Source organism: Amphiura filiformis, chromosome 1, assembly GCF_039555335.1.
Source record: "Amphiura filiformis chromosome 1, Afil_fr2py, whole genome shotgun sequence".
Lineage (NCBI taxonomy): Eukaryota > Metazoa > Echinodermata > Ophiuroidea > Amphilepidida > Amphiuridae > Amphiura > Amphiura filiformis.
In genome coordinates, this window is record NC_092628.1 from 96374637 (window position 1) to 96402453 (window position 27817).

The following is a 27817-nucleotide window of genomic DNA, read 5'->3' on the forward strand; positions in this document are numbered from 1 at the left end:
AACTGAGGGTAAGAAGAAAACCGAGTATTATAATATCATTAACACATATCAACTGAAGAGGATTAATAATCAATTTCGTTACGCAATACTTGTGTCAATCCCAAGCTAGAAGCTAGTGTTCTGGTAGCAGGTAGGCAAGCCACACCTACTGACAGCTATTGATGATATTCAGTCAATCGGATTGGCTGAATATCACTAGTAGCTGTCAGTAGGCGTGGTTAATCAGTTTGACATTTCCCCCGACTTTCCGGGAAGGATATGTCTAATGTAGAAGGACCCACGCCTGACGGCGTGGACTATCGTACTAAATGGAGCGTGGTCCTCCTTGAAGGACTACGAACGTCTAGCTGCATAAGACATCTCTTTGACAGCTGATATTCACCAAGTGGCTATTAACTGATGAGTACTGTCATTATGCTAATATGAAATCATTGTTTATCAACAAAGGCGAGGGACTCGTCTGTCGATATGCTCAAACAAACCGCTACACTGTTCAATGGCTTTCTTGTACTATATGAAATATGGTGGGCGATTTGAAATGCACGTGCCCTGAGCAAACTACGATGCGTACGCACACTGCAGGGCAAAGAACAATGGAAATTGTCATAATTCGCGCGCATACTGCCGGGCAATGACGTCACATGTCAAGTGGTCTATACCCGATCAATGTTGGAGTTGCCTATAGCCTATATGTTTAAAATTCAATATGGCTACCGAACTGTCATGTGGTCCAGTGGATTAGTGCGCTGGACTTCTGTATTCTGTATGTAGCAGCGGCGTGGGTTCGAGGCCCACCTGTGCCGAACTGAAATTCCATTTTTTTTTAAAATTTAATATTAGGGAAATGAGACTGGGCGAATTTATGTATGACGTAGAGAGGATTAAGATCCCTTTATTGATCCCTGACCCCACCGACTACCCCGGGCTGATTTCATGCAAAACAAATCACCAGATGACTGACTATAGGACATAGCGCCACAACACGAGCGTTGGTAAAGTATGTGGCCTCACTGCAATACATAGCTACGTAAAAACGTACGTGTTAACGTACGTGTTAACGTACGTGTTAACGTACGTCCTACGTCTACGTTTGGAAAATCGCAATCTCTCTACTGTCCAATATAGTAAACTTATACTCGGTAAACTGTGCTGTTGTTAATGCCCGTTTTTGTCATAATTATGAAGAAATTTTTGCTTAGAAAACTCATTGAAAGAAAACTGAACACCATGGATTGCATCAAAGCAATTCTTGATATGTTGCGGAACGACGAGGATGTGGATATGCAAGGTATGTGGATCACTTTCTCATTAAAATAAATCAAACATACTGAAAAAATAGTCGATCAAGTCATGGGCACCTTTTAAAAATACGAAGGCATAGGAAAACAGTACGGAAACGTGAAATGCACGTGCTCGTAACATTCGCAATATTATAGCCTGTAATTCTAGACCATATTATAACCCGAGAACTACGAGGGGGGAGGGGGGGGGGGTTGTACCAACCCTCGTAAGATTTTTTATCCGTCATAAACATATAAACCGCCTGTTTACGCCCAAACGACCTAGGCTAATCGTAGATCAAAAAATGACCGGGCGGTTTGAGGCCCACCATTGGTTTCTACTTTCTTATAGTAAACATTTTCATTTTCATTTCGCTCTTGTAGCTGTTTATTGTTTGTTTGTTTACCCAGGTTGGTCCGTTCCAAGCTCATTCAATAAAAATGCACAGGCCTGGGTCCCGGTCCACGCACTCCGTGTATCCGCGGGTATTCATGCTCGTCGAAAATTTCGCGAAATAAGGGTTTTCAGATGAAGAAACGCGATTCGCGAAACACACAAAAAAGGGGTGTTTTTTCAAACCATGTGTTCGCGAAATTGAAAAAAAAGATATTTTCATCGAGCAGCCTACGCGTTTTTGCCAGAAAAGGGCATATTAGAAATATCGTTCGTGTTTTAGCGAAAATAGGGGTATTTTCGAAGGGAAAATAATTCGCGAAATCGCTAAAAAAAGGGGTGATTTTCCCATAACATTTCGCGAAATGAGATGCAAAAGAGGGTGTTTTTAAAGTTCACCGACAAGCATGAATACCCGCGGTTGGACGGAGTGCGGGGACCGGGGCCTGGGTAGCCAGTGTAGCACAGCGTCATCATCCCTATATCTTCGTGTCAAAAATTGCCGTGATAGTAGGCCTACGGCGAATCCTCTCGTTTTTCAATAGCTACGCATGGCGATTTTGTTCGAGATAGGCCGAGCGACTCATGCTAAGCATAGTACGACTATCATATGAGATACCGCCAAGTTCTATTCTACACGTTATACAGTGGAACCTCATTATAACGAAGTTGTCAGGGACAGAGAAATTAGTTCTTTATATCCAAATTTCGTTATATCAGGGTTGTAAAAAACAATAAATAACAAAAGAATTTTGTATCTTGGTTCTGGAAAAATTCTTCTTTAAAACAGGGTTTTTCTTGTATCCATGATTTCGTTATAATGAGGTTTTACTGTATACGATTTGCGCATGCTCTAGTATCCCACATGGTGTTGCTATTACAAGGAAATTCGATTTGTTTTCAGGTAAACCCAGGTTTTGTTTTTAAATACACTAACTTGAAATTAAATACACTAATTAGCGGCCATTGCTGTTTGCTCTTGATACATTTTTACTGCATTTTTGGCGTAACGATTTTTAAATCGTAAGTTAAAATTGTGATATATTTAATTTTGAGAATTACAATTATATAAAGGAACACATTTAGCCCATTCACCTAAAATCCAGGTGCTTGTATTATACAGGGTGTAACAATAAAATTTATACAATTGCATTTTGACTTCTCAGGAAAAAACTACAAAAGTTGTGGCACAAATGTTTTATGCAATACAATCAGTAATATCTTGGCTAAGAGAATACGTTTAGTTGGTTTCTTTACTAGCTTGGGTTCAAAAGTTATGTCCGATTAACTAAATCGTCCAGAAAACGTGTTGGGCCACTTTTGCCATGTTTGCGGTGTGAATTGCGCATAATCAAGTTTGAACCGCGTAGATATGTTTATCGGTCATTAAACATCAAAGCACTGACACAAAAGAATTATAAGTGGTGTTTCTTCTTATATTTAACATGAACTTAATATTAATTATGATATTTCTTTAAAATCTATAAATGAAGTCGTGAAACTTTGTTCAATTAATCTTATAAATAAAGTAATTTCTCACAACCCTGAGATATCATTGGGAAAACTGAGAACAGTTTTTGCATCCATAAGTCATGTAAGTACAAAACAATAAAATTTTGAACTTAGTTCAGCTGGGCTTCTAGCTGTTCTAGGGCGACCACTATTATATTGCCAGCATTTCTGTTAACAAATTTTGCATACTTCGTATGCCTTGATGGAAGACGTGAGTTTGGAAAATGAGCTACGGTATAAACAATCGTATGGTTTCTGGTTGACCTCATGTGCTACCGAATGTCACAGCCATAAAAATACGCTCTTCCAACGTAAATTGGGGTTAAAGTTGTTGAGCTGCAGCCACGATTTCTAGTAAATGAGGTTGTTATGTCAGTGCTTAGATGCGACTTTCAAAAACTCAAGGAGATATTCTATTATGTAATCATTTCTACCACTTCCGAATACCCCATTGTTTAAAACTGCATATCATAAGAGCACCGTCCAACTGGTCCATGGTTCAAATCTATCCAAAAGTGGCCCAAGCGGTTTTAAGACTAGGTTACATAACAGGCAATATCTTCACTTGTATACCATCGATTTTATTGGACCAAAGCTTATCTGATGGCTAAAGAAATTATCTTGATAGACATATAAATATCAAACCAAAAAATAAGCGGCATACTTGTGTCATTCTATTTTCACAATTGTACAAATTTTATTGTTACACCCTGTAATATTCGATCACACGTGTATATCACAATGCATGTAAACTTTCTTTATATCTATGTCAATAATAGAATATAATATATTGTATGAAAAAATATTTATAACATAGGGTGTTGACGCTGTGTGTAGGCTAAGATGAATGCTGGCCCAGATAGCTTTGATATACAAAGCAAGAAATGGAAGAAAATAGCAAGGAAAATGATACAGGAGAGAAGGGCACTCCTAAACACAATTGTACAATTTTACTCTTAATCCTTATTTCATGAGAAAGGAAACTAGAATTCCAATCTCCGATGCAAAGGCTCAATCAAAGTATTCCAAGAGCTACTGACCTTTTACTTGTTATTATCTGTTCCAAGCCCGGTGACACCTCATTACAGAAATTGGACCTGTCGATAGGTTTGTATGAGGGGATAGCCTTTTGCTTGATAAAATCAATATAACTTGTCAGGCGCGAATGAGGCCATTATAAAAAGTTTTTTTGCTACTACGAAACGCATGGTCATTCACCAATTAATGAATAAATTTAAAAAAGGCCTAAAAAAGTATACAAACTTGTCATATCATTCCACCTGATGATTGCTACATGCTTGTAGCATGAAACTCGGAGTAGTGGCCATGATGTGTTAATTAAACTTTATTTAATTATTTTATACAAATTAGTAAATAGTATATACTTATCCAATGTCCACCAACCTTGCCATAAGCCTACATAGCTTTTATTATATAAAACTGCATGAATTTGGATAACATGTTCTGTATGCCATGTTGAAGAACAGTAAAGGATATAGACCTATAATCTGAGTTAATCATGCAGGTGTTTCAGTTGTATTTAGTGATTATACAAGATAGTGCTGAAATTTAAATTTAGTTAATTTCAATAAGCACAGCATATTTTTAACAATTGTTTATTCAATTCATAAACCAATGTGATCCCATATAGAAGAAAATACCATGTATTTCTGTATTGCGTGTCCCCTCAATTACAAACACAACAAAATATATATTTGGCCTCATTATCCTGATTAAAAGACCATTCATAAACTAATACATTCACAAAGGTTCATTGATCTAAGAACAGGACTAGTTTAGTATATTAGCTTTCGGGTACTTTCAAGACAAGACTGACACACTAGTGTTTTTTTCCTGTGAAATAGGCCTAGGGTCGAGGTTAAAATATAAGAAAATGGCAAGCAGCTAAAATCCGGGGCACACCGACACCGCCTGGCTAATAATTATTTGGTGCAGAAGGGACACTAAAATGAATACACGGGATCGATACACGTGAATTGCTATGCACGATTTTGATATCAGACGAAAATCTTCTGATACCGGGTTAGAAAATGATGAATATCTCCCGTCATGATTTTTTTTTCTAGAAACCAGATTTGGTCTCATAAACTTGGAAATACGTGTTGAACAGATATGATAGTCGCTAGAATGCGCTTTGAAAATTGGCCGTGCGCTTTGAACTCAAAATTTGACCATTTTATATTGCGTTGGTCCTGTTATGGACTACAGCGTGCAGCGTGTAGTACAGCTGCACTCACTGTAGGCAGTATAAAAGTCGATGACCATTGACCTCAATGGGGTATACAAGCTTAATCACGCACAACCAAGATCGATTACCCAGCTATTGTGAGTAGCCTTAGTTATGTCCCTCGACTAATTATTAGTTTAAAAGAGCTTTAAAGGTTTGAACCAAATGGCTAATCGTGGCTGTGGATTTAACCTACCATGGCGATTCCTGCCATGAAGATATAGGGTCGAAGACACTGTGCGGGGCTAAAACAAAACACCCAAATTGTTATGACCGAGTTAAGCCCGATCCTGACTCCACTTCGCAGCGCGATGCGATACTGCGATGCTTTTCAAATATCGCAGCATCGCGCGATGAAATTAAAATGTACATTTTAATTTCATCGCGCGATGTTGCGATGTTTTAAAAGCATGTGGGGTCTGCATCTCATTTTAAGGTCATTCTACCGACCTTGATTTTCCAGCAGCCAATTAGAAGCGCGCACGGCTGCGATATCGCAGCGCGATGCGAAAAAGTTGAACATTGTTCAACTTTTTCGCGGACCGATATTTCCACCGCGCGATGAGAATTTTCACCGCTGAGCTCGTAAAAACCTGGCTCAGATTACAGTTTTTATAGCATCGCAGCATCGCATCGCGCTATATATAGGATAATGTGGGATAAAGTGAAAGACAATATACAAAACATAAAATATAAAGATCTAAATTTTCAATTCTCATAATTTCTTTTAGATTTACAAACCCTAATAATAAAACAAAGTCAAACATAAGAATAACTTTTTCTAGATGTTTTTTTTTCGATTCTCATAATATTCCTCATAATACAATGAAAAACAAAAGAAATAGATTTTCAAACCCAAATAAAATAAAGTCAAACATCAGAATAACCTTTTTCTAGATGCCTATTTTTAATTCTCATAATTTTCCTCATAATACAATGAAAAACAAAAGAAATAGGTTTTCAACCCCTAATAAAACAAAGTCAAACATAAGAATAACTTTTTTTAGATGCTTATTTTCAATTCTCATAATTTTCCTCATAATACAATGAAATACAAAAGAAATAGATTTTCAAACCCTAATAAAACAAAGTCAAACATAAGAATAATTTTTTTCTAGATGCTTATTTTCAATTCTCATAATTTTCCTCATAATACAATGAAATACAAAAGAAATAGATTTTCAAACCCTAATAAAACAAAGTCAAACATAAGAATAACTTTTTTCTAGATGCTTATTTTCAATTCTCATAATTTTCCTCATAATACAATGAAAAACAAAAGAAATAGATTTACAGATCCTAATAAAATAAAGTCAAACATAAGAATAACTTTTTTCTAGATGCTTATTTTCAATTCCCATAATTTTCCTCATAATACAATGAAAAACAAAAGAAATAGATTTACAGATCCTAATAAAACAAAGTCAAACATCAGAATAACTTTTTTCTAGATGCCTATTTTCAATTCTCATAATTTTCCTCATAATACAATGAAAACAAAAGAAATATATTTACAGATCCTAATAAAACAAAGTCAAACATCAGAATAACTTTTTTCTAGATGCCTATTTTCAATTCTCATAATTTTCCTCATAATACAATGAAAACAAAAGAAATATATTTACAGATCCTAATAAAACAAAGTCAAACATAAGAATAACTTTTTCTAGATGCTTATTTTCAATTCTCATAATTTTCCTCATAATACAATGAAAAACAAAAGAAATAGATTTACAGATCCTAATAAAACAAAGTCAAACATCAGAATAACTTTTTTCTAGATGCCTATTTTCAATTCTCATAATTTTCCTCATAATACAATGAAAAACAATGAAATAGATTTACAGATCCTAATAAAACAAAGTCAAACATCAGAATAACTTTTTTCTAGATGCCTATTTTCAATTCTCATAATTTTCCTCATAATACAATGAAAAACAAAAGAAATAGGTTTTCAACCCCAAATAAAACAAAGTCAAACATAAGAATAACTTTTTTTTAGATGCCTATTTTCAATTCTCATAATTTTCCTCATAATATAATGAAAAACAAAAGAAATAGATTTTCAAACCCTAATAAAACAAAGTCAAACATAAGAATAATTTTAGTAATATTTAGTATGAGGTTTTCAGGCCTCACTCACATTCACGCTCTCTATTGAATTCCTTAAAATGTTATGGTTTTAAAATCTATTTCTTTTGTTTTTCATTTGACGCTAAGAGGCCGTGACAATTTAATTACTTATAATTTTATATATTTAATTTCAGCTATAGATGCATTCGGCAAAGTGCCTGCTGGTGTTATGGCTGGAAATTTCGAATGGTTGGGCGACTATGACGAATGTACGTCTCTTCAAGGCTTCCATTACTGCTCCGTCAACTTCGGAATCAATTCGTCTGCTATTCCGAGTCCCGCACCTCTACCGGTAATCCTAACAAGAAAATGGGAGGGGTATATACCATGGCCCTCTTGGGCGGTGCAATTATTTTGTGTCGGGGTTGCCGACCCGTTTTATTCTGTATAATAATGCCCAAAGAGAGCTGAACAAACTACAGCAGGTCTAAGACAATGGGCTGTGACCTTTATCTGCTTTTACACTTTAGTCATTTTAAAGGCAATCTTTTTGGGTTTTTCCTGTCTAATTTTGACACGTTTTCTTTAAAAAGTTAAAAAACCACCAAACGAAACATTAAATTATTGCCATTTCGACCGCGTCCAATTCTCCGGTCACCATCATGTGCTAAACTGTGCTATATACGTACAACATAGAGCTCTATATTACCTCTGTATACGATAAATTACTAAATAAATTAATACTAGACTTAGCTGTGGTCTAAGGCCACGAACACAGCCGTGTTGTGGCCCTTTAATGACCTTTGACCCCAAAATCTATGAAAACCCCACAGTCATTGGCTTATGTCAATGCATGTGTGCACAAAGTATCACTCTGCCATGTTATTTTTGATAGCAGGAATATTTTGAATGTTTTTTTGTCTTGGACCGGAAGTGACCCCTTAATTAATGACCTTTGACCCAAAATAAAAAAATACCACGTGTAAACTGGGTAACATCAATTCATGTGTGAATATACCGTCACTGTGCTATGTTTTTCTTAGCTGATAACATTTTTTGAAGGTATATTGTTTTATACCGGAAGTGACCCCTTAATGACCTTTGACCTCAAATCTGTGTATGATTTATAGACACTGTGTAATAGCAATGCATGTGCGCAAGTTGCATCACCGTCCTACGTAATTTGTGGGAGAAGTAGCATTTTGAAGCTATTTCGTTTTATACCGGAAGTGACCCCTTAATGACCTTTGACCCCAAATAAAAAATACCACATATACATTAGGTTAAGATAATTCATGTATGCACATACCATCACTCTCCTATGTTTTTCTTAGCTAATAAATTTTTTCGAAGGAATTGGGTTTTTTACCGGAAGTGACCCCTTAATGACCTTTGACCTCAAATCTGTGTATGATTTATAGACACTGGGTAACAACACAGCATGTGTGTAAGTGGCGTTACTGTCCTGCAAAATTTGTGGGAGAAGTAGCATTTTGAGTTGAAATCATGTTTTTGACCTTTGTGACCCCTGCGTGACCCCACGAGTTTCATGTGACATCTAGGGGCATGGTCAGTGATGGTTGTGACCAAGTTAGGTCAAAATCGGTGTAAGCATGTCAATGCTAGAGCAAATGTAATGGTCGACAGAAGAAGAAAGAAAGAAACTAGACTTAGCTGTGGTCTAACCCACGAACACAGCCGTGTTGTGACCCCTAATGACCTTTGACCCAAAATATATGAAAACGCACATAGACATTGGATAATGTCAATGCATGGGTGCACGTGGCACCACTTTGCTATGTTACTTGTGGCAGAAGGGGCATTTTGAAGGTTTTTCGTCTCAGACCGGAAGTGACCCCTTAATGACAGTTGACCCCAAATAAAAAATACCACATATGAATTGGGTAACCACAATTCATGTGTGAACATACCGTTACTGTCCTATGTTTTTCTTATCAAATAAACAATTTTGAAGGTTTTTCGTTTTATACCGGAAGTGACCCCTTAATGACCTTTGACCTCAAACAAAAAATACCACATATACATAAGGTAAACATAATTCATGTGTGCACATACCGTCACTCTCCTATGTTTTTCTTAGCTTATAAAATTTTTTTTGAAGGAATTTGGTTTTATACCGGAAGTGACCCCTAATGACCTTTGACCTCAAATCTGTGTATGATTCATAGACACTGGGTAATAGCAATGCATATGTGCAAGTTGCGTCACCGTCCTATGTAATTTGTGGGAGAAGTAGCATTTTGAAGCTATTTCGTTTTATACCGGAAGTGACCCCTTAATGACCTTTGACCTCAAATAAAAAATACCACATATACATTAGGTTGATATAATTTATGTGTGCACATACCGTCACTCTCCTATGTTTTTCTTAGCTAATAAAAATTTTTGAAGGAAATTGGTTTTATACCGGAAGTGACCCCTTAATGACCTTTGACCTCAAATCTGTGTACGATTTATAGACACTGGGTAATAACAATGCATGTGTGCAAGTGGCGTTACTGTCCTACGAAATTTGTGGGAGAAGTAGCATTTTGAGTTGAAATCACGTTTTTGACCCCTGTGACCTCTACGTGACCTTTGACCCCACGAAATTCATGTGACATGTAGGGGCCTGGTCAGTGATGATAGTGACCAAGTTAGGTCAAAATCGATGAATGTATGTAAATGCTAGAGCAAATGTAATGGTCGGCAGAAGAAGAAGAAAGAAAGAAAGAAAGACTAGAGCAACTGTGCCCTTTGCAAGGGCACGAGGTAAGTTAGGCTGATGATTGTGACGATCTGATGAAGCAGCAATACTGTGCTGGATAAGATAAGGATCATTGCATTTAAATTTCAGCTCAATTGAAGCATTTTGAAAATTTGACCTTTGACCCCTTTAATGCCCCCTAATAACCTTAAATGAATCTTAAAATGTTTTTAAAATGTTCAGAACATCATAAGGATCATTGCATATAAATTTCAGCTCAATTGGAGCATTTTGAAAAACTTGACCTTTGACCCCTTTATGACCCCTTAATGACCTTAATTGGATTTTAAAATATTTTTAAATGTTTAGAATGTCATAAGGATCATTGCATTTAAATTTCAGCTCAAGTGGAGCATTTTGAAAAACTTGACCTTTGACCCCTTTATGGCCCCTAAATGACCTTAAATGGATATCAAAATATTTTTGACATGTTTAGAAAGTCATAAGCATCATTGTATTAAAATGTCAGCTCAATTGGAGCATTTTTCAGTTAAATGACCTTTTTTTTTTTTTTTTTCTCCTGGATGACCTTCGACGTTGAAAAACCCCATAACTTTTGTAGCCATCTACCCAATACTGCTTGTGACTGAGTTTGGTCGAAATCCGATCAAGGATGTGGCAGAAGAAGCAAATTGTGAGAAGAAAGAAGAAGAAAGAAAGAAACTAGAGTCAACAGACGCTGAATACAAGCCGCAATTTGACCCCTATAACTTGACCCCTGGGTTACGGATGGGGTCAACTGCTCTTGCATTGTGCTTAGGATGTCATAAGAAATATTCCTGGTGAATTTCAGCTTAATCGGAACTTATACATGGATTTTGATTTTTGAAAATTTTGATTGACCTTTTGACCCCTTAATGACCTTTGACCTCAATGAAAAAAAACCTTATGTACACCGACAAAATGCATTGTTCCAATTTTAATTAAAAAATTCTACTTTGTGTAGTTGTTGAGATAAAAATTCTTTAAGTTATTTAGCTAAAAACTGGAAGTGACCCCTTAATGACCTTTGACCCCCAAAATAAAAATACCATACATACATCAGGTAACACTGATTCATGTATGATGGTTATATTACTCTGGTCTGTCTACATTTTGAGACAAAAATTTTTTGAACATTTTTGATAATTTTGGTTTTTGACCGGAAGTAACCCCTTAATGACCTTTGACCCCGAAACTGTAGGCATCCTAAAGACCCTGGCTAGTAGCAATGCATGTGTGCTAATGGCGACTCTCTGCTATGTAATTTGTAAAGACAGTGAATTTTTGAATATTTTTTATACTTTGACCGGAAATGACCCCTTAATGACCTTTTGACCCCTTATCTGAGCACACCCTATAGACACCGACTAAAGTCGAGTCACATGATATAACCATGTCCTCATCGCATGAAATTTGTGGAAGGAGTAGCATTTTTTGTGAAATCACATTTTTGACCATTATAGCTAGGTCAAAGGTCACAGCGAGGTCAAAGTCAAATGGAAGGTTTGGCCTAGCCCAATGGTCATTTGGGTCAACTTTGGTTGAAATCTGTCAATCCCTTGCGGAGCTACATGCAGTTGATTGCGGTTGCCAGAGGAAAGAAGAAAGAAAGAAGAAGTGAGAAGAGACAGAACAAGCCGACATTCGTCGTCGGCTTGTAACTAGAGCAACTGTGCCCTTTGCAAGGGCACGAGGTAAGTTAGGCGGATGATTGTGACGATTTGATCAAGCAATACTGTGCTGGGTGCTGGATAGTATTAATTTTAATAAGACTGTTTCATGAATTGCCGTTTAAATGTACATTCATCGTGGAAAGCTGGCATTTTGAAAACTTGACCTTTGACCTCTGTATAACCCCTAATGACCAGAAATGAATTTTGAAATATTTAAAACATGTAAAAAATGTCATAAGGATCATTGCATTTAAATTTCAGCTCAATTGAAGCATTTTGAAAATTTGACCTTTGACCCCTTTGTTGCCCCTTAATGATCTTAAATGAATTTTTAAATATTTTTAACATGTTAAGAATGTCATAAGGATCCTTGCATTTAAATTCCAGCTCAATTGGAGCATTTTCAAAAACTTGACCTTTGACCCCTTTATGACCCTTAATGACATTTAATGAATATTAAAATATTTTAAGCATGTTTAGAATGTCATAAGGATCATTGCATATAAATTTCAGCTCAATTGGAGTATTTTCGGTTAACATGACCTTTTTTGACCCCTGTGACCCCTTGGATGACCTCCGACGTTAAACAACCCATAACTGTTGTAGCCAGCTACACAATACTGCTTGTGACTGAGTTTGGTCGAAATCCGATCAAGGATGTGGAAGTAGTAGCAAATTGTGAGAAGAAAGAAAGAAAGAAAGAAGAAAGAAGAAAGAAATGGCAAGAAAGAAATAAGTTAGGCTGCCCGCCTAACTTAAGAAACGCAAAGAAAGAAATAAGTTAGGCTGCCCGCCTAACTTAATGATTGTGACGATCTGATGAAGCAGCAATACTGTGCTGGATAAGATAAGGATCATTGCATTTAAATTTCAGACCAATTGGAGCATTTTGACAACTTGACATTTAACCCCTTTATTGGCCCCTAATGACCTTAAATGAATCTTAAAATATTTTTAGAATGTTCAGAACATCATAAGGATCATTGCATATATAAATTTCAGCTCAATTGGAGCATTTTGAAAAACTTGACCGTTGACCCCTTTATGACCCCTTAATGCCCTTAATTGAATTTTAAAATATTTTTTTAATATTTAGAATGTCATAAGGATCATTGCATTCAAATTTCAGCTCAATTGGAGCATTTTGAAAAACTTGACCTTTGACCCCTTTATGGCCCCTTAATGACCTTAAATGAAATTTAAAATATTTTTAAAATGTTAAGAATGTCATAAGGATCATTGCATTTAACTTTCAGCTCTATTGCAGCATTTTGAAAAACTTAACCTTTGACCCCTTTATGACCCCTTAATGACCTTAAATAATTTTTAAAATATTTTAAACATGTTTAGAATGTCATAAGGATCATTGCATTTCAATTTCAGCTCAATCAGAGCATTTTTGGTTAACATGACCTTTTTTGACCCCTGTGACCCCTTGGATGACCTCTGACGTTAAACAACCCATAACTTTTGTAGCCAGCTACCCAATACTGCTTGTCACTGAGTTTGGTCGAAATCCGATCAAGGATGTGGAAGTAGTAGCAAATTGTGAGAAAGAAAGAAGAAAGAAAGCAACTGTGCCCTTTGCAAGGGCACGAGGTAAGTTAGGCGGATGACTGTGACCTCTGTATGACCCCCTTAATGACCTTAAAAGAATTTAAAAATATTTAAAACATGTTAAGAATGTCATAAGGATCATTGCATTTAAATTTCAGCGCAATTGAAGCATTTGACCTTTGACCCCGTTATGACCCCTTAATGACCTTGAATAAATCTTACAATGTTTTTAAAATGTATAGAATGTCATAAGAATCATTGCATATAAATATCAGCTCAATTGAAGCATTTTGAAAAACTTGACCTTTGACCCCTTTATGACCCCTTAATGATCTTAAATGAATTTTAAAATATTTTTTTATCTTGGGAATGTCATAAGGATCATTGCATTTAAATTTCAGCTCAATTGGAGCATTTTGACAAACTTGACCTTTGACCCCTTTATGGCCCCTTAATGACCTTAAATAAATTTTAAAATGTTTTAAACATGGTTAGAATGTCATAAGGATCATTGCATTTAAATTTCAGCTAAATCGGAGCATTTTCGGTTAAAATGACCTTTTTTGACCCCTGTGACCCCTGGATGACCTCTGACGTTAAACAAATCCATAACTTTTGTAGTCAGCTACCCAATACTGCTTGTGACTGAGTTTGGTCTAAATCCGATCAAGGATGTGCAAGAAGTAGCAAATTGTGAGAAAGAAGAAGAAGAAGAAGAGGAAAGAAAGAAATGGCAACTAGAGCAACTGTGCCCTTGGCAAGGGCACGAGGTAAGTTAGGCGGATGACTGTGACGATCTGATCCAGCAGCCAATGTGCTGGATTGTATTAATTTTAATAAGACTGTTTCGTTAATTGCCGTTTTAATATACCTTGATCGTGGAAAGCTGGCATTTTGAAAACTTTTAAAATATTTAAAACATGTTAAGAATGTCATAAGAATCATTGCATTTAAATTTCAGCTCAATTAGAGCAATTTGAAACACTTGACCTTTGACTCCTTTATGACCCCTTAATGACCTTAAATGAATTTTAAAATATTTTCAAAATTTTTAAAATGTCATAAGGATCATTGCATTTGAATTTCAGTTCAATTGGAACATTTTGGAAACTTGACCTATGACCCCTTTATGACCCCTTAATGACCTTAAATGAATCTTACAATGTTTTTAAAATGTTTAGAATGTCATAAGGATCATTGTATACAAATTTCAGCTCAATCAGAGCATTTAAAAAATTGACCTTTGACCCCTTTATGACCTTAAATGAATTTTAAAATATTTGTCAAATGTTTAGAATGTCATAAGGATCATTGCATTTAAATTTCAGCTCAATTGGACCATTTTGAAAAATTTGACCTTTGACCCCTTTATGACCCCTTAATGACCTTAAATAAATTTTAAAATGTTTTAAACATGTTTAGAATGTCATAAGGATCATTGCATTTAAATTTCAGCCCAATCGCAGCATTTTCGGTTAAAATGACCTTTTGTGACCCCTGTGACCCCTGAATGACCTCTGACATTAAACAAATCCATAAGTTTTGTAGCCAGCTACCCAATACTGCTTGTGACTGAGTTTGGTCGAAATCCGATCAAGGATGTGGAAGAAGTAGCAAATTGTGAGAAAGAAAGAAGAAAGAAGAAAGAAATGGCAAGAAAGAAATAAGTTAGGCTGCACGCCTAACTTAAGAAAGAAATAAGTTAGGCTGCCCGCCTAACTTAAAGAAAGAAGATCCTGTAAGAAAAAAGACACAGCCGTGACTAACGTCAACGGCTGTGTAAAGAAGAAAGAAGAAGATCCTGTTTAGTAAAAATACTAATTAGCTGTGGTCTAACCCACGAACACAGCCGTGTTTTGACCTCTAATGACCTTTGACCCCAAAATATATGAAAACGCCCATAGACATTGGCTAATGTCAATGCATGGGTGCACGTGGCACCACTTTGCTTAGACTATGCCATAGACGAATTTTATTTAAAATATGTATGAACCCATTTCGTTGAACTCAAAATTATACTGATGTTTATTAAAATTAAAGTATTCAATAGTAAAATGGTCATAAAGAGTTAAAAATATCAGATGATTAGTGACAATAAAAGTAATTGAATGCAACATTATCTTGCATAATTATAATGGCTCACTTTAATACTGAACAATTCTGATTTTGGAATCTACCAGTTTATTGATAGCGAACCCCGAAAATCCGTCTATGGACTTTGAATTTTAAGCAGAACTTTACCCTCTGGACTTTGCTCTCTAAAAACACACTGTCAAGCATACTTGTTTATCAGTCCATTAACCACAAGTACTAAGCATGCAGCTGCATGCTATAGTACAAGACGCGCTTGATGTTTGATGAGAGATTAACTTTCGCGTCAACACAAAAGCGCCGCAAGTACCACAGATACTATGTGTACGATGTAGTTAATTGTAATGACGCGGGCCCGGCAGATTTAAACCATAGCGAGATATGGGCGACCAATCACAAGGCAGATCCATAAAGATGCATTACATCATGCCCAATTTTAGTTAGGCCAGAAATTGGCCTAACTCTCCATAGAGTCCCGTGTTAAAAATCTTAACCGCAAGGCAAAGTCAGTAGTCCACTTGGGAAGCTAACAAACAGAGGGAGTGCGGTGACTGAAAAGATCAGATACAGATGTGAAAATCTATCAGTTGCACACAAATGACAAATCAATATAAATCAGAGTTTTATGTTTAAACGTAATAGCCAGAGTATGCAAAATGGGCAAGTGGACTACGGAGAAGTCTACACTTTGCTATGTTACTTGTGGCAGAAGGGGCATTTTGAAGGTTTTTCGTCTCAGACCGGAAGTGACCCCTTAATGACATTTGACCCCAAATAAAAAAAAATACCACATATGAATTGGGTAACCACAATTCATGTGTGAACATACCGTTACTGTCCTAGGTTTTTCTTAGCAAATAAAAAATGTTGAAGGTTTTTCGTTTTATACCGGAAGTGACCCCTTAATGACCTTTGACCTCAAACAAAAAATACCATATATACATAAGGTAAACATAATTCATGTGTGCACATACCGTCACTCTCCTATGTTTTTCTTAGCTTTCTGGCGCAGTGTAGTTCATTGAATCAAATGTTGTTATCCATACTGCAGTTACTGTCCGTTTTCCTATACACAATACACATTGTCATTGGACTCAAAAACAAGCATGGGAGACAACACAATTTTGTGGTGGTCATGTTCTATACCAACCGAGAGATCATTTGGTTTATTTATATATAAAGAATCCTCTATGGGATTTCTTAAGTATCTCATACCAAAGAAAAATGCCTCGACACCAGACATGACCATAATCTGCGCGTATTTGAAGGCACATTATTTCTTATGACGTTATTAATTTAACAACTTCTAGATTCCGTGGGAAAGTGACCCTTGACCCGGACAAGACCATAATCCGCAGCCATTTCAGGGCACATATTATTCCCTATGGTAAATGCCCCAAAGCCAAACATGACCATAATTTGCACTAATTAAGGGCACAAGTTACCATTGTTCACCATAAATATTCGCCAATTGGCACACTTCTAGATTCCATGGGAAAGTGACCCTTGACCCTTGACCCGGACAAGACCATAATCCGCAGCCATTTCAGGGCACATATTATTCCCTATGGTAAATGCCCCAAAGCCAAACATGACCATAATTTGCACTAATTAAGGGCACAAGTTACCAAAGCCTCAAAGTGTATTTTATAACACCCAATTCCAACTTTACGCAGATTTCAAATAATGATCATGTCATTTGCCATGATTTGTCATAAATGCATATAATTAATGCATAATATCATTGAAAGCCGAAAAATAACTGCACATATGCGTCTTCTTTTATAGACATGAAAAGTTTTGCTTCACTTATTTCCCGTACTTATTTCCCATCTTTGGCACAGTTAATTGCAAGTATTTACCACCCTGCCTAGGAAACTGGTGACATACAGTCACATACTTGGCTTGTGTCTTTAACGTCAACAACCATTTTTGGTTGTTTTGGTTTTTATTTTTAATTTTTAATTTTTTTTTTTTTTTTTTTTTTTGATTATGTGGTAAAGTGTTTCTTTAATTCTTCTACTTTTTGATTTTATGATAAAGTGCCTCCTTGATGCCGACAGAAACATTCTTTTTGTGGAATTATTTAGCATACAAATTCTCAGACTTCAGAATTTGCTATGAATTCAACGTCATATCAGTCACACTTATTTTGAATTTGTTGACTCTTGTTATCTTATTTCTATACAGCTAGTTCTCTATTTACATTGTGAACCATTTTTCTCCAGTGTTTTGCGCTTGGAGCCATTCATAGTTTAACACGACCGCTATATGCAGTGTTTAGGACTTAAACTTGAATTCAAAATTATAATAACTTGCTGACTTGCGAGTTATTATCTTATCCGTGTCCCCACTTATTATGATAAACATGTTTTATTAAACATGTTAAGGCATTAACTTAATTTCCATTAAGCCTGCATGTCTTGTTAATATTTGCTTCAATTCTTATATTGTTATGCATGACTTCGAATTTAACTCATTTTGTGAATATTTGACATTTCTTAAGGTATTTTTGTTTCAAATGATTAACTTTGAAATGTTTAACGCTCTGATAAAACATTTAATGCTTGTGTAAATTTAAGCCGCATAATTTAGCATTAAACATGTTTTCACAGTTACGTAAAACTTATGACCAATTGATTATTCTTACTAATTTAATGCTTGTGTAAATTTAAGCCGCATAATTAGCATTAAACATGTTTTGACAGTTATGTAAAACTTATGACCAATTGATTATTCTTACTAATTTTCCGCTAAAACATGTTAACTTATACATGACTCACTGTTACTTTACTTGCACTTAATATATGTACATTTATTGGGTGTGGAGGGTGGGTTTTTCAATAGAAGTTGATCTCTCGATGATAAAACATGATATGAGTCAAAAACCCATTTGCATTTGACCAGCTACAATTATGCCAAGTGATTGGTTGCATCATAGCAACAACAAAAACATTTAACAAAACCATTATGATTGCATTATAACCATGCACCTGTTTTAACATGGGTGAACACATATCTGAAATCACTGATGTGCTTAACTCCAAGTGGATCAACGGCTTAACCCATATTATACACAAGGGGGAAAAAACTCCCATCTTTACACCTGGCCAAAAATTTCTCCCCATTGACAATTTAGTTTTAATTCGACTTCGCTTAATTAAAAGCCAGTGCTCTCACCATTGACGCGTGACCCTACAAATGATGTATGTTGGGAGAATGGACACTTGCCTAGTTAACATCACTGTGTGAAAAATAACCAGCCAATATTTTATTTATTCTCCAAAACTTCTAGCAAATATATTTCTCTAACATGACCTAAAATTACAGCTAGGTTAGATGTTCAGAAATGGTCGTACTTTTGTAAAATATGAGTGAGGGCAAGGCATAGCTAGCCAACTCCCCGTGTTATTTGAATGGAGATTTGACCGAAAATATTGGTATCGGACCGCTCACTTCTGAAGGATGCCACAAAAAACCGGTAAAAGCTACATTTAAATTATTCTAAATAGGTTCTAGAAAATAAAGTTTTGTAACATGTCCTAAATTTTTAGCTAATTTAGGTGTTTGGAGAGGGTCGTACTTTTGTGTTTTAGGAAGGACATGTAAACGACAGATAACACCAAAAATATGAAGAAATTATTTCTAAACCGTGTTAAGTCAAAAATCATTATGTTGCTCATTTTCAAGAATGCTGGTTTACAAAAAGCACGACATTGTCTGATTTCGTGAACAAAGCCACACATAACATTGTTTCCTTTCGTTTCCTTTGTAATCGGTTACCCAACTGAAGCTATGAATACCAGTTTTATTGCGATATCGCACATGAAAACAGTCACTTGTGCACAACCAGAGAAGATCCGATTTAATCAGTTGAGCTGTTTCAATGAGTGTTATCTTGGTTTAATAGCTTTTAATGGGGTTAAGTCCTGCAAAGGTCGAGATGAATTCTACTGTAGACATGACTGCATCATGCAACCTATTTGATCGTAGCGCATTTGTGAGAGGAACTGTCGCGATAGATTGCAATCATGCTTTTGTTAAATGCATTTGAGTAGTCCGCCATATTTACGCTATGATACGTCATATGCACAGCCCCGACACCGCTGAACCACACGATGAGATAAAAAACTGGAACCTACAAAACAAATAATAAACAAATAATTAATCATTTAATCTATCGAATAAACAACTACATGTACTAGCAAATGTAATTTATATTAAAAAAAACTATTCGAGCTCTTTTCAACCAGCCATCTATCTTTGCTGAAATTCAATAAATGTTAATGTTTCGTTCTACTTCATTAAACAGTCCACTTTAGAGTTCAAGTATGGCGTGTGCGTTCCTGAAGTGTGTTCAGAGGAGGCAATTACACGGAATATAGGCCTTCTTACCAAGTGTAAGTATGATTTCATCGGTTTACAAATAAAACACTGTGTCCATGTCCCCAATAACAAAAACATTTGAATCTCAATTTGATGTGTTTTACTGTTTTGTTATTTTTTCTTCATGCAGTAATACCAGCCGAGTATCGTTCAATAGCTACCTTAGCGACGCCCATGTTTAGCGATTCACCTGTTAATTGCCAGGATTTCCCACAGAGGCCATATGATACTGGATTTATATGTTTCACGTAAGCGTTGAAGTACAATTCTTAAAGGGCTTGCATGGGGGGGTACTTGACTTTCGAAGTAACAGGGTATGCGACATAGTAGGCAACCTTTCAAGATCAGGAGGCACAAAATAGGAAGAGTACCGACAGCCTAACATCTTAACACTTTTTGGAAGTGTATTTAACCAATGTCAACATGGGATCAGCAGCAGAAATGTTTTTCTAACCATGCTTACATACGGTATTGGAGTAACGCCTCAGCTAGGCTATATGGTACTTTACCATGATGTTTACAATATGCCAATATGGAAAGAAAATGCAATGTCCGTAATTTTTCGGTCACTTTTCAAATGATTTTTGACTAAATACTATTTCAAACGACGTCATGATGTAAAACATCAATATTCTTCCAGCCAGCTCGTCAAAATCCAAGGGGCGTCTTTGGTCTAGTTATTTTATATATTATGTCTATACGAGGGGGAGGCACATTTTTACGCCACTGGTATGTGGACACTGATGCAAAACTAGGGGCCTTTCGACGAGATAATTGACGCCAAAATTGCGGGTTTATTGGGTTAGAAGCTCCGTGAGAGTTTTAGGTAGTAGGGCCTATAATTGAGTAACAAAGGGTGTTCATTAAGTTAGATGGAGTAAAACCATTTTCGCTGATTCCATGGCTTACACTGGGTTTGCACTGTGTCTATCAGCAGCCATTTGGTCTAAAATGGTATAAGAAATATCAAAGACGTTAACGGTTGTTTGATGGCATGTAAAACTGAGTCATTTTAAAGAAAAGTTGAACAATGATGACCGTATTTATTTAAAAGCTTTTTGCATCTTTACAATGGGTAGACACTTGTAAAATGATATCAGAACATCAGCAAACAGACTAACAAATGACAAGGGAATTTTCAAAAAACATTATCATGAAATGTAAGATAGCCTATATAAGCTCATATTATTTGGACAATTTAAATTAAAAATATATGTAAATAGCGCCCTCAATTTCCACACAAAATTATGTGCTGTTTATATAAAATTGCTACAAAATATTATGTGTATATACAGTTTATTATTGTGATAGCTGTTGGTATTATTCAGGTCTATAATTGAACATAATAATATTAATAATGTTTTGTTAGAAATTAATGATCACATTAAACACCCTTAATTAAGGGTAAGATGCATCCCATATATCCTGGACGAGACTGCCACAAGTTTACCGGGGTCGAACTCCATTTTGGTTTGGGTAGGGACGCGCCTCCGAGTCGAGTGTCTGAAGTGGTACCCATTCTTTTTTCCCGACAGTGAGACTAATCCCGGCATTTCTGTACCTCAATCCTGGAATTTGGGGCCAAATTCAACAGGTTTGACATTATTATTCTCAACATTTTTGTTATGGGGACATTTTGGCTCAAGATTCACGAAATCGGGTCAATTTCCTGACAAATTGTAAAGAAAAAAATCGGACATCTATACATCATGATATCTCACAAAAAGGGTTCATCCTGCAGAAGGCCGAAAATGAGACCCATCTGGACTTACAGAATTATTAATTATGATTCACGCTTCATTTGATATTTTGAAATTTATTGTTTTTATTTATTTGCAGTGTTTTCTGCCTGATTTTAGCTATTATGATGTTATCAGGTGCAGCTCTTGACGTTTTCCAGAAATACAAGAAAAGAAAGATGACCAACAACAATAAATTACGGTTACCATCCCACCAATCGTATGGCAGTACAGGAGAAACCAAGAATGCAACCAATTCTTTACCCGAAGAAACAAAACCTTTAGTGAATCACGAAGTCAAAAACATAGTTAGTTCAACGGAACAAAGCAACCCTTCGGAGTCACTGGGCTCGAAACCAAGTATGTGCATGTGTGTGTATTGATCGATTGATTGATTGATTGATTGATTGATTGATTGATTGATTGATTGATTTAATTATTTGTATGAAAGTGGGAAACTTCCAGCAAAACTCGGAAATCATAATTTTTAAGGCACTTTTTTAATTGATTGAAAAATAAAATCCTCCATGTAGGGAGTGTGAACTTATTTTCTGGAATACCATTTACCATTCATCAGATGTCTGTTCACACCATCTACAGGAAGTTCATTCCGCAGTCCACACCGTGGTCCACACTCTCTTCGAAAAGAAAGCTCTTCCTCAGGTTTCGTGTTCATGTAGTATCGTCCATGGGCGTCAATCCCAGGGTGGGGGACAGGGGGATGTGTCCCCCACCATTTTTTCAGCCACTTTTTGACAATTCAGACCGACCCCACCCACTACGTCAATACATGTTTTTAAGAAAGGGTTTAAGTTACATTTATTGTCTCGGTATTAATCATGTTAATATTATATTTTTCCAGTTGACCATTAATATGTGAATTATACTGTACTGCCATCACATGCCAGCAACACTCTGTTTGCACCTGTCTCGTCCTGTTTGTCTGCACTTTGTCCTGTCCACTGTTTGTAGCAAGTTTTTCATGTTACTGTGCATATTTATGTAATCTCAAGGTGGCCAATTTTAACGAGCTCTGCTCTCTTTTGGTTTTCCTACCAATGAACTGTTTTGTATATTTATCATGTTATGTATTTTCGGTGAAATAAATTGAACATTGAACATCGAACATTGAACATTTCAAGCCAGATTGGCGCTAACAAGTATCATCTTGTGTTATGTAACTTGACCTCCGGTCTGATTTCGATTCATCAAACCTTTTTGGTAGAATCTATAATTCTTATATCCACAGGCAGTTCACGCTGATTTTTTCTTCATGCTCTTCTTTTGATTTGTTTTTCGTTTTTGAGCGCCTTAATCTAAATATTAATATTAATTCAATTTCACAATCGATGAGATATATTTTTTATCCTTCTTCTCAGGTATGCTTCCAGAAGTTCTACTGTGTTTTGCTTTCAATCGAAACATATCCAAACTTCTGGATACCAGTATCGGTCAGTCTCAATCCATTGGATGTCTGCATGGTATACGTGTTATCAGCATAACATGGGTAGCTCTTGGACATATATTTGCGTTCAATTTGATGACTGGAGTAGGTTTGTATAATATGAGACTGAAGGAAGTATGTGCACCAATATAATACTTTGCTTGTTAATCTCTGTATAAATGTAAATGTCAAAACAACGGGCAAAACAATGACCTGCAGGGAGTAAAAACTTGTGCTGCATTACAAAAAGAAAGCGTAACACCTAGCGAAATGATAGTGGGAGCTTTAGTTTTTTTTTTTTGTCTAATACAGAAAATGCACCAGACCTTTTTGAAAATTCACTTCCCAGTTTCTTCTTTCAAGCTGTTGGCAATTCCTACTCAGCAGTGGACACGTTCTTCTTCATGAGGTATGTTTTAAGACAAGGTGATCCAGAAAGACGGCCATTCTCCCAACTTGTACCATGTGTACGGACAAGAATTGTATTCATGAGAGAGACGCGAATCAGTGTGTAGGGTGGGTGTGTATGGGGTGCGTGTGTAGAGTCACGGTATGCCGTTGATCATAACAGCACATGTCATTTTCTGTGTTTGAAGTTATGATGGCTTTGACGGCTCCCATATATACTGCGAATCTCAAGCTCATGTTGAAGAAACGGGTGAAGGTCTATATTGCGAAGTGTTTTTGTTCCAAATGGAATGATTTTTGCTCCGAAGGCATTTTGTTCCCATAATATTTTATGCCGAACAGTTTTTGACTTCCGGAAGGCCATTTCTCTGGAAGGTTTTTATACTGATAGGTTCGTACTCCAAAAATCTAAAAGGTTATTATTCCGAAGGGCCAATGCTCCGAAAACTATCAGTCGGAAGTGTTTTTGCTTTTGGAATAATAACCCCTGTATCATTTTCGGAATACCGCTTCTTTGGAATAAATACCTTAATAATGACTCTTGAATAATTTTCGAACTAATGCCCTGTCGGAATAAAAACCTTTCGGAGTATAACGAACCTTTGGGAATAATATTTCGGAATAATAACCCATTGTAATTGCCGCCATTTTTGGACAAAAGACCCTTCAGACTAAATACCTGTCGGATAAATTACCCTTTGAGCAAAGACCTTTTGGGTTTACGACCTTCCATAGCATAGCGTGTTTGGAAAACGACCTTCGGAATAAACCCGTTCGGAACAAAAACACTTAGAACAATCTTTCTTACACCCGACGACCATGGAGATTTCCGTTTTGTGAATCGCTACTGTAAATATTATATTTTTCTTTTTTAATTGTTATTTCCTTATTTTCAGCGGGCTTCTACTGTCTTATGTCACATTCACCCGGATGGCGAAATCCGACGGGAAAATGTCATGGCTTCTTTTCTACTTTCATCGAATATGGAGGTTTGATTATTTCTTAAATTTTCATCTTAACATGCATGACACGTTCCGTAATTGACTAAAGTTTTGTTTCTCTCCCACACCCACACAACACAACACACGCACAACACTTAAACTCATATTTTTGTTGTTGTTTTGTTTTTCATTAATACAGAGTCTTCTTTTGTTTCAGAATCACTCCATTGTACGCATTTGTTATCCTCTTCATGATCTACCATCATCCATACTTCGGAGATGGACCTAAGTGGTATCAAGCTATTTACTTTGATTCTCTATGCGAAAAGTATTGGTGGCGAAATCTTCTTTACATCAACAATTACTTCCCACTAACTGACATGGTATATATTTTTATTTGACTTCCTATAATAGTCAGTGACGGCACAAATATCACAAACATTATAATATAAGAATAAAATTTGTTTGAAGGATCGCATTTGGTGTAAATGTTTTTTGACTTTGCATTATCTAGTAACAGACATGACAGAGCAAGATGCAAACCGTAAAAATGAAATTGAGGAGAATGCTATGTTGATTTGTTTAATTTCTTACCATGTTTACAGTGTATGCAGTGGTCTTGGTATTTGTCCTGTGATATGCAATTTTTCATTATCTCTCCATTGATTCTACTGCCCTTATTCAGGTAAATATAATAAATAGTAAGACTCTAATAAATAAATAAAATGCACACATACGGTTGCTAACAACATGAACAATGATGAAGAATACAATTATGACGAGGATGATGTCGGTGAGGAGGATATTGGAGGAGGATGATAACAAGGATGAGGATTACGGGTAGAAATGAAGGAGATAGTGAGGATCATAACGAAGATGGCGATGGTGATGATGTGATGGTATTAAGCTTTGACTTTTCCACACAGGTCTCAAATCACTGGCATAATCATTACCTCGGTCATGTTCTTAGCTAGCTTGGTGACGACAGGCTATTTGATTGGTAGAGATCACCTGACTACAAATGCGTACGGTAACCTGTTTGGAGGTAATCTGGCTCTGTAAGTAGATTTTATCTAAGTTTGTCTATTATCAGCATGATATGAATGATCTCGCCAAGACAACTTACCAAAAAATGTAAGTCAATGATGACAAGATAATTACCATGCCAAGTCACAGTATCAACAAAAACATCCAGGCCACAGTGTCGGCAGGCCCGAGGCCGGAGACTCCCATAGTTGAGTTCTGTACTAATGGAGTTCCAATATAGAAGGGCCCCGCAGGGCAAGAAAGCAAGAGTTACCTTAATGTAACATTGACCAACAGTAACCTTAATGTAATTTGGCACCTCAAAAGATATATTCTTCTGTTAATATAGTTATCTATTTTACTTCATTTTACCGTCCAAATGTATTGGAAACCTTTCAGCAGTAGGAACCGTAAGTCAGTGGTTATTTCGAACCCCGGTTTCGAACAGGGAATTCATATCTTTGTTTCATACAAGAGGTTGATCAAGAAAACCCTAAAAACGGTCAGAGTGTATTGATTGTTAATGCTTTGCATGCTGGCTTTAGGTTTCAACATAAAAAGTCCAAGTTTTGAGATATTCTCTTAAAATATCAAGAGCTATCTTAAAAAACCATGGAACCAATACTCATTTTATAAATTTTTCATGCCGATTCCAAATATGGAATTGAAATTTGTCGTCTACAATCAACATCCGCGTGGAGAAAGTTAAACTTGCCCGACGTGCTTAATCGAAAATGTAACCTTTGGTCACACTTTGATCTCATATGAAATACAGGTCCATCGACGAGTATTCTACTAATAGCTACTTGGAACTGGTGTACTTCCAACCATACTCACGAATTCCTCCTTACTTAATAGGAATGATCATGGGTTATATTATGTATAAGCAAATAAGTAAACATCAACGCATACGTCTTTCCTCAGTAAGTATCTCGCCATATCATCTCTCTTGATTCCAAATACTAGTAACACATTTGCAGACTGTAGCTGCAAATGATCTGTTTTACCATTTGTCCGTGTATGGTGAATATAAAACACCCTTTTCCTGAAATCTTAATTAGTTGCTTTTGTTTCACGTAGGTCAGTCTAGGTCGTATAATGCTAATGACTGTTCCTATGTTTGTTTCACACTTTATTATTTATCCAGATTGTTGTGTCTGTTGGATGGGCTTTAGCATTTGCAGCAGGTATAAGCGTCGTATATGGAACATACACCAGCTATGGCGCATTGGCATTCCAAAGTGTATGGTCCAATGCAGAAAATATCCTGTATGGGACTTTCAGTAGATTGGGATGGTCATTCGCCTTGGCATGGGTGATATTCGCTTGCTATTACGGATATGGAGGTAAAATACCCATCAAATCCCTTCCCTTTTACGCCGAGGCACCGCATTGGAATTGTTTTCACTATCCTCTAATTGTGTTACCTAAATCCGAGCCCCGGTCCTGAGGTACCCATACATACCCCCAACCCCTTCTCTATTATGATGTACATCTCATTGCAATTTCCGAAAGCACTCGTGTGTAGTATTTTGTTAGCTTTAATTTTATACCACATTTGGTACCAAGAGCTCTAAATTGACAGCAAGATTGGTGATACCAGTATATGTACAAATGTGCAAGTGGGCAAGCCGTCATGAACAAGCCGGAAGGCTAAATTTGACTGTGTTTTTTTGATGTTACTTTTGTGAAATTCAACTCCACAAGATTTGATAGAAGTAACTCTCTCCTTACATAGAATTCTATGTATTTAGTCTGTATTTATCAGTATGATTAGTCAGTCTGTTGCTGGGGTCCTCGATGAACTTATGCAAGTAGTAGAAGCAGACAACTAGCGGGCATTGATAGACAAAGAATCAGTTAAAGATAATAAAACACTTTAATAATAAAACAGTATCTTTTAATGGAACACTAGTTGAAGGAGAATTCAAGAGAATCTGTTATCATATCCAACATCATATCGTGGTCTGGTTATACAAACCAATCATATCCATCTTCATATCGTGTACCTTTCATTCATTTTAGGTTGGATTAATGACTTTCTCATACATGGTTTGGTTATACAAACCTATTATCAAGCATATCCATCATCATATCGTGTATCTATTTCATTTATTTCAGGTTGGATCAATGACTTGTTGGTCATTCTGGATACCATTGAGTGGGTTGACTTTCTCAGCGTATCTCATACATGGTTTGGTTATACAAACCTATTATCAAGCATATCCATCATATTATCGTGTATCTATTTCATTTATTTCAGGTTGGATTAATGACTTTCTGTGTTGGTCCTTCT

General features: G+C 36.2%; 1 protein-coding gene across 1 annotated transcript; it reads left to right on the forward strand.

Moving 5' to 3' along the window:
- Positions 1 to 1164: 1164 nt before the first annotated feature.
- On the forward strand, positions 1165 to 27794 carry LOC140164712 (nose resistant to fluoxetine protein 6-like). Its single transcript, XM_072188071.1, has 14 exons — positions 1165 to 1288; positions 7702 to 7859; positions 19890 to 19977; positions 20094 to 20211; positions 21803 to 22062; positions 23082 to 23255; positions 23459 to 23555; positions 24451 to 24543; positions 24713 to 24878; positions 25101 to 25180; positions 25422 to 25553; positions 26297 to 26444; positions 26669 to 26867; positions 27643 to 27794. The coding sequence occupies exons 1-14, from the start codon at positions 1180 to 1182 to the stop codon at positions 27792 to 27794; spliced, it is 1974 nt and encodes a 657-aa protein (XP_072044172.1). The 5' UTR covers positions 1165 to 1179.
- The last annotated feature ends 23 nt before the right edge of the window (positions 27795 to 27817 follow it).

What these genes read in the sequence shown, in the direction of transcription:
- LOC140164712 (XM_072188071.1), top strand. Translation starts at nt 1,180, where the DNA reads ATGAAGAAATTTTTGCTTAGAAAACTCATTGAAAGAAAACTGAACACC. An exon ending in CGAGGATGTGGATATGCAAG is followed by an intron (nt 1,289 to 7,701) that starts GTATGTGGATCA and finishes ATTTAATTTCAG; the next exon opens with CTATAGATGCATTCGGCAAA. An exon ending in CGAGTCCCGCACCTCTACCG is followed by an intron (nt 7,860 to 19,889) that starts GTAATCCTAACA and finishes TTCATTAAACAG; the next exon opens with TCCACTTTAGAGTTCAAGTA.